Source organism: Squalius cephalus (assembly GCF_949319135.1).
Source record: "Squalius cephalus genome assembly, chromosome: 5".
NCBI lineage: Eukaryota > Metazoa > Chordata > Actinopteri > Cypriniformes > Leuciscidae > Squalius > Squalius cephalus.
The window spans coordinates 29114237-29127373 of record NC_137126.1 but is presented as its reverse complement, the minus strand read 5'-3'; the positions used below and the strand labels follow the sequence as shown (position 1 = coordinate 29127373).

Genomic DNA, 13137 nt, shown 5'->3' with positions numbered 1-13137 from the left:
AGATGAGTTTATTAATTTTTTGGCCATGTGTGTGCGCTGCTAATGGATTCACATTATTCCTTCAGTAATTCTGGTTCTAAAACAACACAGGTAACACACGGAAATGACAGTACTATTGTCAGGCACAATACATTCTTGCTGAATTCTTCCTGTAATATTAATATATTGCCATTTTGCTTATTCCTGTCTCTCCTTTTCCCTCCTTCTCTCTCTCTCTCTCTTTCTCTCCCTCACCCAGATTGTTCAGAAGTTGCACCAGTTCACCTTTGACCTCTTTGTCCAAGCCCGGTCCCTGCCCACAAAGGTCAGCTTTCCTGAAATGATTGCAGAAATAATCTCGGTCCAGGTGCCAAAGATCCTCGCCGGCCTGTCTAAACCAATCCTGTTTCACAAATGACATGACTGCGCCCCTGAACCACCGATCCATACCAACCCCACCCAGGCCATATGAGCCAGTCTGTTCGGCCTGATCCAGTTTGATCCAGCCTTAACCAGTCTGCGATTCTTTTAATCTGGACTCGAATCGAGCGATGAGACTGAATAATACAGATTTTTTGATTTCCAACCTCCCTGCATCCCTGCATCCCTCCCTCCCTCCCTCCCTTTCTATATCAGTCTTGTCTCCCTCGCTTTGAAAAATGGCCCTGAAAAGTAGAGGGACCATTACATCATTACAGTTGTCTATCTTCTCCTCAGAGATCATTTGAGCTCATTTTCTCAAACTGACGGCCCGGTTTTGTTCTTTCTTTCGACCAGCAGTTATCCTTCAAGAGTTACAACGTGTTACAACGTGTTGCCCGGTGGATATGTTGGAAAAAATATCACTGAAGTTTCACCTGAGCCCTTAATAAAAAAAAGACATTACATAGATCACTATCAGAGAGTGACCTGCCTTGACTCTCTATGCATAGTGGGATAAAAAGGTTTCATTTACTGTCTGTGAATTGATAGATCAGGACAAATCAAAGCTACATGCATCGAGAAATACATCCGAACGTGGCGAAAACCAAGACAAATCTCTTCGCTTATGACTTTTTCTCTTGTTAGTTAGAACAACACACTGCTAAATACAGTGCTGTAGTATTAAAACATTATGAAATTCAGTACAGCAGAGTTTCCACCCTGCTTTATTAGTTTATTGATTGTAAAACAAGGGCTTCATTCATTTCTAATGAAATGTAGAGGCTCTTTATAAAAGCTTTTTAAAAGGCATTATTCATTCGGAATGTTCAGATTCTGTGACTTTTTCGTTCAATTGAAAATCTGTTACAGTTGGGTTTGAAAATTGCCACTGAAAGGCTGAAAGGACAGCTCGATGAAAAACATCGCAGTCATCGTGAGTTGCCTCCTCTAGACAGCAGACTTTTGTTAAGACGAGGCTCAGTACCTTTTTTTACAACCTGGATATTTAAGTTCAGGTTTTAAGGTATAATGTTGACAGTTTGTATATAGAACAAAAATACAACAAAGCTTGGGTCAGTATAGAAGATCTTCAAAAGTATATACATATAAATCTATGCATGGTGTCTTCATATCCATCATGAAAAAACAACAAACAAATAATTGCATGCTAAAGCCCTAGATATAAAAAAAAAAAAAAAAAAAAAATTTAAACTGCATTTCCAGTAAGCTAAATGGATATTGTTAGGAAACAGGACTGTTTTCCCATAAGGCTCTTATGAAGTCTCTCTCTCTCTTTCTCTCTCTCTCTCTCTCTCTCTCTCTCTCTCTCTCTCTTCACTGTCCTTAATGGAAGAATTGGCAAGGTAATCTTCTTGTATATGTAAAAGTTAAGCGTGGTTCTTTTCAACCTTTCTATGTGCTAATGTATGGATGTAGTCAATAGTTTAACAGTTTCCTCTCTTTCCTTTATAGTAAGAGCCACTAAGGGATTTGTATTTCTCCACGCTAGCAATAAGTAATCACATGCTTAACACGCTCTTTTAACAAGCACATTTAGAATACGAAAACAAGCTTCAAGTGATACACAGCTTTAAAAAACAAACAAAACAAAACAAAAAAGATCTATGTGTATGTGACAACACTGGACAGTACTGTTATTTTATCTGGAACTCGTACCAAACATCATGATCACCATCAACTGCCGCAAATCAACGGCAAGAGGTGCTAAAGCTTTCCTATTTATTCACGAGGGTGTTAAATGAGACGAAAGACAAAAAAAAAAAAAACCAAGGGATATGTATTTTTACTCCGCTTTCGCTTCAATTAAAGCGTTCTCTATTTATCTGTCAGAAAGTAACATCTTTACTCGTATTTTCTAGATGTCTTTTTCCTCTGCACGCTCTTTGTTTCTAAATGATTGAATAATGCCTGCAGCGTTATGTATGTAGATTACTCTTTAAAGAGCCCAGAAATCGCGATGCTGTGTTGTCTTTGTCAGACCTGGGGTGACCTGGGGTGTGCTTTCAGCAGAGCAGGGAGTTTTCCGCCGAGTTAAAACGACGAGATGTGGTTTAGCTGCTCGAGCTCTTGTCGCTGCAGAGCATGTTGACGCTTTAAATGTGCCAGGCAGAGAATAGGCTGTCAGAGACAGCTCTTCTGCGCTGACAGCACCGAGCACCGAGCAATTACACGCAGGTGTTTACCCATTTAGACGGCCCAAAAGCACTCATTAGAATTTGCAGAACTCCAAACTGCACTTTTACCCTGCCAAAAAAGAGCTCATGACTTCCACCACAAACACGCAGCACTTTAGGACGGAGCCGAAGCCAAAGTCTGATCACAAAAGTCATTCATTAGCCGGCTGAACTTTGGAGCCGGACACTTGCATGTCAAGACAGATATAGCTCATTCATACTCGACTTTGTGAGAGACGCTCTCTGTCTTACAATGGAACGTTTCTAATGTCATTTAGCGACACTCAAATGTGACACCCCGCATGTGTGAACCAACTTGTGCTTGGATGGTCCATATGCTGATTTGTGACTTTCTTAAGACATCTCTTAAGAGCTATAATGTAGAACTTTGTGTGTGTTGGATTTACCGTTACTGTGTGCGGTGTGACAGCCAATAGCAAAAGCATATGTTTATATGCACTCTTGTAAATCTGTAATTTAAGTTATTGAATTTGGCCTGTGTTAATGACAAAAGGTTTGCTTGAATCCTACCAATGTTTCCTCTCTCACGTGAACAACAGAACCAAGAGTCTTAATAACAGTCTGCATGTCACCAGGATGCTTCATGTGGTTATAAATTGGCCTGTCAGTACACAAGGGAGGAAAAATGCTATATAATGATTTCTCAATGATAGAATATAATTTTCTAATGTGTATTACTGCGAAGTTTCTTGAAATGAAGAGCTACGTTAAACTGAAACAAGAGCACCACACTGGTTTACAGACACTAAATGTGCTAATGAAACCATGAAATAGCTGTATCTATTTATGTACTGTTTCAGCTTGGTAAACCATATAAGAACTCCCATATGTGTAACAATGACTTTTTTTTTTTTTTTTTTAAACTCTTCACTGGCTGATACGAGCAATTACACAACTAATCATTAGCGAATGCTTTTTTTTACAGCTTTTTTCTCTTGTGTGAATAATTCCTGTCTTTTCCTGGTGGTATGGGATATTTTTTCGCATTTCCATATGCAGACTGAGGAGCTGGGTAGTTCGGCTTTATATGACTAGAATAGGAAATTCTGGCTTCTTAAACAATGTTTGTTACTTAAATCTTTGTAACTTTATAGTCTTTTTTACAGCCGTTGTGTGAGTGGGTGTGAGTCTGTGCATGCACGCTTTTTGCAGGTAATTTAGTACTGTTATGTAGTGTTGTATTGACAGTTGTTAACTGATGATTTCTTTTTTCAGTTTGCAAACTGATTTCCACTCGTATGGAAAATCACTTATCAGACACGCTCTGATTCCTGTTGTGTAGAGCCTGTGTAAATCGGGTTTGTTTGTGTTTTACCTCTTTCGATTCAATAAAAACATTTGAAACTCTTGAAAGTCCTTCTTTGCAACTTTTTTTGTGAAACACACCCTGAGTCGGATGGACATAAACAATGTCATGCAAAAGCAACTGGGCACGAGAGACATTTTTGTGGTGGGAGCTTGTCTATCCTCTTAAGGGTAGCTGTGACTGGTGCACAGCTGTTTTAATTTAACTGGATTCCAAAGGTCCGTTCTCCTTCTGAACATTTATTGATTATTATAATGAGGTCATTTCATGTTATAGATTTATTTCTACTCTGGATTGACTCACATACAGCTTACTTTCATAAGAATAAAACAGTTTATCTCTTTTTTTTAATAAAGTATCATTTTCTTGCAGCAGTACATTTAAATGAAAAAACAAACAGGGTTTAGTGACTGTCACGAAGAATTAGAGAGAGCTTGACGAACAGCAAGAAAATGTTTACAAAAACTACATAAAATGTCAACTGGAAATTTGGAGCTTTATAATAATAATAATAATAATAATACATAGGAATGCACCAAACCCACCTAAAGTGACCTTTAAAGTGATTTCAACCTTATTGTAACTGAAGTACCAAAGACATACTGACATATACATTTACATTTCCACATTTACAATTGTGTGAAAGTGAGAATGAGACTTAAACTCTTTAGATTTCACACAGAAGATTCCCACTGACCAAAAGAAACCGATAAATGTTCTTCTTTCGGTCAAAGTTTGAGACTTGAAAGTGAGGTTAAGCTGAATACAGAGACCAATCTCTATACCATTAAGGTTGACTGATCATTTAAAAAAAAAGGGCTTGAGAGGGAGAGAAAAACATATTAAAGCATCCTTTGCTCTGTGAACTAGTCAAAGTAACGAAAGTTCCTCAATCCCTTTTGGTTTGCTGTAGGAACACCACAAGAATTTCGTAACGGATAAAAGGAGAAGCAGTTTTCAATTACAGTAACTATTCTGCTTGTCAGAAACATTTAAAACCAGCACTGCAGGTGATTCATCCCTTTCCAGTTACTAATTACTGAGAAATAACTGTTGATTAATAGAGGCATGTTCAGCTTCTAAGTAATTAAATACTGATTAGTGTTGATTCGGAATAGTACCACCTTCTACCACTCATAAAGTGAAGTCTGTAGTGTGTCTGTAGAGTGAGACTGTAAATCCGTAAGTCTTATCGGTTTCAATAATGTAGGTCAGAGAGAAGGGGAGATGTTGAGAGACACAGTGAGCAAGAGAACAGGAGGGAGTTCTCCCTATTGTGAGCAGGAAGGTCAAAATGTTTAAAAAAAGAAAAAGAATATTCATTGCTTTCATTTTGTTCTCTGATCCGAGCAAGAATCAAAGACTTCATTTTACAACAAAGTAAGCAAGTGCAAGAAATTGGCGGCGAAGCACAAAAAAATAGTACCCTGCCCAATTCACTCACACACACTAACTGGGGTCAAGGGGCGTTCCTTCATGCTCTGTCAGTAACATTAATAATTTATGTATTAAAATCACATCCAGACTCCAGGCCTGTGCCGTACATGGACACATACAGTCTCTTGACCGCTGACGTGCGTTAATTGGTCCACAAGACATCTATCCACAAGTTGTATCAGTGACTGGAAGGAAGTTCCTATTTAGTGCTCTGCAAAGATAAACAAGTGACAGAAATGAGCACAAAAACTATAGGTTACTTTAATAATAAAAATAAGACAGTAGAACATGCCGTACCTCATCTCTAGAAGCTGCAGTTGAGGCATTCGGAGAGGAGCTGCAGGACAAAAAACAGTACGTTATTATAAATTTTTATTATTTTCAGTAACTTCAATGGATAGTTCACACAAAAAAAGAAAATTCAGTCATTATTTACTCACTCATGTTGTTCCAAACCCGTTAGCTGTTTTTTTGTTTTTTTTTTGGTTGTTTTTTTCATGGAAATTGACCAAATTTAAATGATTTCTTACTCTGTTTTCCCTACAATGGCAGTACAAAGGGATGAGGCTGTCAAGATCCAAAAAAGTCCTGAAACAACCATCAAAGTTTTCCAGAGTTCTCAAGTCAATATGGTACAGTTTTAACATCATAAAGTTTGGTCACGAGACAAGCTTGATCAAATGACAAATAATGTTCATGATGTCTAACCATATTTCAAATCACCAACAAAATCTGACCCATAAATGTTGTTTATTATGCTCAAATAGAGGCTGGACCAGCCTATGAGCTAATGAGTCCTAAGTGTGTGTCTCAGGACACTGACTGTTTCTAGTCAAGTCCCCTTTATTTATATAGCACTTTATACAATACAGATTTCAAATACAGGTTTCAAAGCAGCTTTACAGTGAATACAGGAAAATGATTCACTGATGCAAAAAGAGTTCATTTCAGCTGTATAGCAGCTCTAAAAGAAAATAGTGTCATTGTTCAGCTGAAGGTAGTTCAGTGCGGATTCAGTTCTGTCATAAAGACCATCAATTGTTAAATTAGCTCATCTATAAAGCAGTTCTGCAAAAAAAAAAATCTGGTCATCGTCCAGCTCAGTTGAGTTCTCATCCAATAGTGTCAGTGCAGTCAAATATAATATTAATATTAAGTGTCCCCAACTAAGCAAGCCAGAAGTGACAGTGGCGAGGAACCATAGACAGTAAAGGAACCCAAACTCCATCAGGTGAGAGAATGAGCTTCTAGTGATGCGATGACTTTACCAGTTGACGATTGGCTCTTTATTTAGAAGGCGGGGGTTGTATCTTTAAGGCTCCGACATATTGCACGTTGCACTTTATCCAAATCATATTAATATGAGTGCACAATCTTGGTATCTAAAGTGTTTGTTGAGACATATATGCCACTTAATTGGTCATTTTTGGAACTTGACAGCCTATGATCCCTGTGAACTGTCATAGCATGGAAGATACAGAATCCTTCTTTTCAGGTCTTTTGAACGTCTTTCAGAATCCTCCTTTTGTGTTTTAATGAAATTCACAGCATACAAGATTGGAATGGCATGAGGGTGAATAAATGGAGACAAATTTTTCATTTTTGGCTGAATTACTCCTTTAAAATATCATTGTCTCTTGCACCATCATCAGTAGGCTACATTAGATTTTATGCACATGAAATATGGGCACCTGCGTAGCGAGCGCTGTGCACAGGCTTGTGAAATGAACGGGGTGTGGTGTTTCATTACAGACGTTCATTTTAGTTCACTTTGATGCTTTGCATTTGGTCAAACCTTTTCTCTTAGTATCCTCTGAGAGTTCCCTTTGGGATCTGTTCTAGCATTGTGAAAGTCCTTGAACTTAAACTACACAAGTGTGTGTGCTGGCTTGGAGCGCAGCCATGAGCAGTGAAAAGAATCCTCCTAATCTCAAAAAACAAGCCAAACTTGCCAAACTGCTCATTTCATACTTCATAATTCAAAAAACAAAAGGAAATCCCGCACACTATCAATACTTGCAAAAAGTATCAAAAAATATTTATCAGCAACGTTTCGTTCTCATGACCTTCATCAGGCATATACTTCATACATACTTCATAATTTAGTAAAAGATCAGCCCATACTGATTTTAGATTACAAACACCCACATATTTTCCACACAAAACCTGATATCTGAGCAGTAGGTCATTTCCGACCGCAAAACTACTAAGTAACTTCTCTGCACTTTCCTGTGGTGTCTAAGAAAGTCTTAGACACAGTAGCCTTATTTGAATCCTGTGCTTAAAGGGATAGTTCATCCAAAAATGGAACATAAACTGAGAAATGTGAAGAATGTCATTCTTTTTCATGCAATAGAAATGACTGAAGACTGGAGCTTTCAAGCATCTAAAATCACAAAAGCACCTTATAAAAGTGCCATTAAACTGGGCCAATTTATGACCAGGGACTGTTAAGCTCCAAAAGTTTTTTAAAAATGCACGTAAAAAAATGGTCCATACGGTTCATGCACCATATTTCTCATTGAATTGAACTTGAGTCACAGAACTGGAATCCGTCTAGTTAGTCAATAAACCATTTACATAAATGATTCATTTAAATGTATGCCTTTGGCAGATGCTTGTATCCAAGATGAATGAAAATTATTAAAAAGCTGATGCATTCCTGGGGTATCAAACCCAAGACCTTGCTGTTGCAAACACCATGCTCTATTGTTTGAGCTACAGGAATACTCATCCAGATCAGATCACTGATTCGGGGAAAAGATGCAACTCAAAAGAATGATTTGTTCATGAACCAGACATTGGTTAGAGGAGAGCTAGAAAAGACTTTTCCTCACACAAAACTATTGTATGACGAAGAAGACTTGGAATACACAGTAGCGCATGAGTCATGTGGACCAATTTTATGGTGCTTTTTTTTTTTTTTTTTTGCTTTTATTGTAATTGCATGGAAAACTGAGCAAAACGTTCTTCAAAATTTATCTGTTAAGGTCAACAGAAGAAAGAAAGACCTTGAAAACAACATAAGGAATGAATAAATGACAGAATTTTTATTCTCAATTTTTATGAACTATTCCTTCAAGCCAGAGAGTTCAAATCAGGCTACTATGTCTGTAGGTGCAAATGTGAGTGTGTGTATTTTATGAGCGTGTGCATGTTACACTTTTTCCGGCAGCTGCTGAAAACAATGAAAGGCTCACACACACACACACTCGTGGGCCAGCACATGCACACGCATGCATGCCCTCACATTAACGCACACGTACCTCCCCATCTGCCTGGAAGCATTCTCAAAAAATCGGGTTTTGGAGGCGACACTATGAAAGGGAGAAAGAAGAATATATCAATTAATCACTGATGATGAACGGAGATCATTCTAAATCATTAAGACAAGTTTCAATAGAACTATGTTGTCCATATATTTCACATTATGTTCATATTATTGTTTGCATGCTGTGAAGAATATCCCAAACATGCTTGAACAAATTAGTCTCCTCTGAGGCTGAAGTTGGAATCTTGAATGCCAAATATGAAAATCTGGTCATGTTTAGTTCTGAGTCACTCGTTGTACTTAATCTCACAAACATGTACTGCCATTCGCATTGAATCTTGGTGTGTGCGTGCATGTATATTTGCATTTGTCACGAAAATATAGCGCACCTGAAAGACAGAACATACAAACACACACACATACAGCATTAATCTGTGCAGGTTTATTTCTTAGTCATGTTTTTATTTTATTTTGTCAAGTCAAATTCTACTCTATTTTGCTCAAATTTTAGTCTATTTACAATTTTTGTTGACAATGTTTTGATAACAAAAATTAACACCAAACTTTTACAAAATTCTTAACACTATTTAAAAAATTGATTTCTAAACACTTGTTTATTTATATACTATGTATCAAACAAATGAACAAAATACCACGTGAAAATCTGAGCTCTTAGTATGAATATACTAGAGTACTAACAACGTCTCGGTTACATATGGTAACCCTCGTTCCCTGAAGGAGGGAACGGAGACGTACGTCGCTAGAGAGGCCAATCTACTTCGAGTGAAACTAAAACGAGCCAATACACATTGGCATGCAATCATTTGAATCAGCTGTTCAGCCTCGCAGCACGGGTATATAACGAGCAGCAGGTGCGATTGCATTTCAGTTTTTTGCTGAGGAGCCAAGCCTGATAAGCTGGCCGCCCCGGCGGGCAGCAGATGTGACGACGGGACGTACGTCTCCGTTCCCTCCCTCAGAGAACGAGGGTTACCATATGTAACCGAGACATTCCCTTATCGGTCAGTCACTTCAACGTACGTCGTGACCGACTGATAGGAATCCCTACCAAAGCGCCACAGCTGCTGCACCCCATCCACCGCCCTGTGTAAGCCTCTACCGCTTCTTGCCTGGAAGGACGATAGGAGATGGCTTAAACAGAGTGTACCTGACACTGTTGTTCCGTGATAACCCATACAGTGAAATTATTGGATAACACTGGGAAAGCGTGCCCTTTCTATGGAGGGAAGGGACGATGTGGAAGCCACAATCTTCGAAGGAGTTAGAAGGAGATGGAGAAGGAGATACATATGGACTAGCCCGAAGGTTGTACTGCATATGAATATTGGGTGACTTAGCCCAAGGGAAAGAAACAGGCTTCGATTAGGAGCAGCCGTGGAGAATACACATATGGGATCCCCGTAGGGTCACACATATGAGACCCAGTCTAAACCCGGTTCTCAAGGATTCAACGGATAAAGGCCTAGCACCGGACACTCCGCCATGTCCGGGCCGAGGTTGTTGGAGGACTCACAGGTTTTTCACTCTGGAGAATATGGAGCACAGTAGGGTGCAGCAAGCCGACAGAGCCGGGCCTCTCAGTGCTTCAACCCATTTAGGGTGAGAACACAGGAGGAGACCGGCTCTACACGAAAGCTATAGTATCTAGCGAACGTGTTAGGTGTCGCCCAGCCCGCAGCTCTACAGATATCTGTTAGCGAGGAGCCACGTGCCAGTGCCCAGGAGGATGCAACGCCTCTCGTGGAGTGAGCATGCAACCTGAGTGGGCAAGGCACGCCTTGAGCTTGATAAGTCAAGGCGATGACATCCACTATCTAGTGGGCCATCCTCTGCTTGGAGACAGCCTTTCCCTTCTGCTGGCCTCCATAACAGACAAAGAGCTGGTCTGAGGTCCTGACGCTTTGAGTTCTGTCCACATACATACGCAGAGCGTGAACGGGACAGAGCAAAGCCAGGGCTGGGTCTGCCTCCTCCAGGGGCAGCGCTTGCAGGTTCACTACCTGGTCTCTGAAAGGAGTGGTAGGAAACTTGGGCAAATAGCCAGACCAGGGTCTCAGTACAACATGGTTGTCACCCGGCCCGAACTCTAGGCCCGATTCGTCGACCGAAAATGCTTGGAGTGGATGGCCCGAAACTTGGGGGGACGCCGGGCAAACTGAATCGCATAGCCGAGCCTGATGGTCCGAATGACCCAGCGAGACGGACTGGGGAGCGCTAACCATGCTCGCAGAGACCGCACAAGCGGGACCAGAGGGACCGTAGGCGTACCGGAAGTGGGGCAGCGAGGTGGAACACAGGGACTCAGCTCGGGAGGCTCTCTCTGGGAGGTGGCCCATAGCGGAGTCTGAGTGTGCTGTGCAACACTTACCTGGTTCCACGGGGCAGGAGGTGCAGGAGGCAGCTTGGATGCGTTCTCGGACTGCACACTGCTGCCTACTGGCGATAGAAGAGGTGGATGAGAGTGGTGAGAATTCTCTTCCCCCACTGCTCTCCGGGCCCTCTTTGGACCCAGAGATGGAAGAAACTTTATTTGAACGTTTATTGAAAATTTGGGTACCGCTGGTTTTGAGGCCAGCTGTGGAACAAAAACAAAAGGAAAACAAGGATTTTCCACCCGGCCCTCTTCCGGGGGAGGGAGCGGTGCGGTCACCTTCTCCCGAAGAGAAGTCCCATCCATCTCCAGGTCGCCCGTCCTAGGGCCACTTGCTCTTGGCTTTACCACCCTTCTTGGCGGGGGCCTGGACGGTCGAGGGGGCAGCCTGCGACTGGCTCCATGGCGCCGTTTAGGTGGAGGCTGCTGCTGCGGTGCGGGAGCGAGGGCAGACACAGGAGGCCAACCCCGGCGACGAGCAGACTGAGGGGCCGCAGGCGGTGGGGTGGAGGCAGCAGCTGACCGCCGCAGCAGGATGTTTTGATGGCCTCAGTCTGCTTTTGTACAGCTGAGAAGTTCTGCGTCGCCGAAGAGGCCGGTCTGGGACACGGGGGAGTTAAGGAACCTTAGTCACCCCGCCATCAAGGGTGGTGAGGGAGGAGGAGCCACCAGAACGGTTTCTGGCAGTAAAAGGTGCCGTCCACGGGGAGCTCCTCATGCACTTCCGGGAAGAAAGGCCCTGGGGTGGGTTGCTGAGAACTAGCGCGCCACCTCGAGATACCAATCATCCAGTCTCTAGGGCTCAGGACACGGTGGAGGGTTCCACACCAGCCCGATCCTGTTGGCGGCCCGGGAAAGCATGGCCATCATCTGCGGGTCCGTCTCGGGCACCGCTGACACACCCAGAGGAGGCAGCGCCGGCGAGTCGTCATCTGCGGAAAAGTGTGACCCACCCTCCGATGCAGCGATCGACATCTGTTCGTCGTGGAGAGCACCAAAGGAAGCGCCTGGTACACACCTCGCGGGTGGTCCAGAGCGTTCCCATGGTGGCGCTGCTGGCTGCGGAGCGTGAGAGGGATTAGGGTCCCTAGGGGGTTGGTTCCCCGATGCGTTGGTTGCGTGTCTCTCTCACTGGTCTTACCAGCCGTGAAAATGGCTTTTGAGTGCTCTCACCTGCGCACCTTACCAAAAAACAGCTTTTTGTTTGCTCAAAGGCAAAAACAAAAAATAGAGCAGGGGAGAGAGAGAGAGAGAAGAGAGAGAGTAAAAAGACTGCTCGCGCTGCTGTGTCGTCACGCCCGCACCTCTGGAGAAAAACAAAAAAGAAGCTTGCTCGAAATAGTCTTCACAACTTTAAAGAGAGCATCAAAGTGCTTGGCTCTGAAGCAAAAAACTTAAATGCAATCGCATTTGCAAACCTGCTGCTTGTTATATACCCGCGCTGCAAGGCTGAACAGCTGATGCAGATGATTGCATACCAATGTGTATTGGCTTGTTTTAGTTTCACTCGAAGTAGATTGGCCTCTCTAGCGAGATTTGTATCAGTCGGTCACGACGCACATTGAAGTGACCGACCGATAAGGGAACACTTTAGATATTATTGTGTTATGAAATTCATTCTTTATTCTTCAGTGTTGTAGGAAACTGCATTACGCATAGTGTTGTTACAGCAACAAATACTGTATTTACAGTCTCAGTTAAACATTCTGTCCAGCACATTCAAGTTCATCAGTTCACAGATAATATCACTTTATTATCTGTGCAGGTGATAGTTATATGTGACCCTGGACCACAAAACACATGGGTAATTGAATTTTGCAATTGAATTGAGATTTATACATCATTTGAAAGCTGAATAAATAATATTTCCATTGATGTATGGTTTGTTAGGACAGGACAATATTTGGCTGAGATACAACTATTTGAAAATCTGAAATCTGAGGGTGCAAAAAAATCGAAATATTGAGAAAATTGCCTTTAAAGTTGTCCATTTATGTTTGTGATTGTGCTGCATTCACTCACAAAAATAAATGTTTAATATATTTGCGGTAGGAAATGTACAAAATGTCTTCATGGAACATGATCTTTACTTAATATCCTAATGATTTTTGGC

The 13137-nt window shown here is 41.8% G+C and overlaps 2 protein-coding genes across 3 annotated transcripts in view; one reads left to right on the top strand and one right to left on the bottom strand.

Moving 5' to 3' along the window:
- ar (androgen receptor) overlaps positions 1-3971 on the top strand; it is a 112685-nt gene extending 108714 nt beyond the window's left edge. The window contains exon 8 of the mRNA XM_079870840.1: positions 239-3971. Within this exon, the coding sequence (XP_079726966.1) occupies positions 239-397 (159 nt within the window). The 3' untranslated portion in view covers positions 398-3971. The remainder of the gene's footprint in view (positions 1-238) is intronic.
- Positions 3972-4244: 273 nt separating this feature from the next.
- ophn1 (oligophrenin 1) overlaps positions 4245-13137 on the bottom strand; it is a 42433-nt gene continuing 33540 nt past the window's right edge. The window contains exons 22-24 of one of the 2 annotated variants that reach the window (XM_079870841.1): positions 8628-8678; positions 5659-5698; positions 4245-5572 (exon numbers count right to left, since the gene is read on the bottom strand). In XM_079870841.1, coding sequence (XP_079726967.1) covers positions 5561-5572; positions 5659-5698; positions 8628-8678 — 103 coding nt within the window. In that variant the 3' untranslated portion in view covers positions 4245-5560. The remainder of the gene's footprint in view (positions 5573-5658; positions 5699-8627; positions 8679-13137) is intronic. The other variant, XM_079870842.1, reaches the window with a different exon arrangement.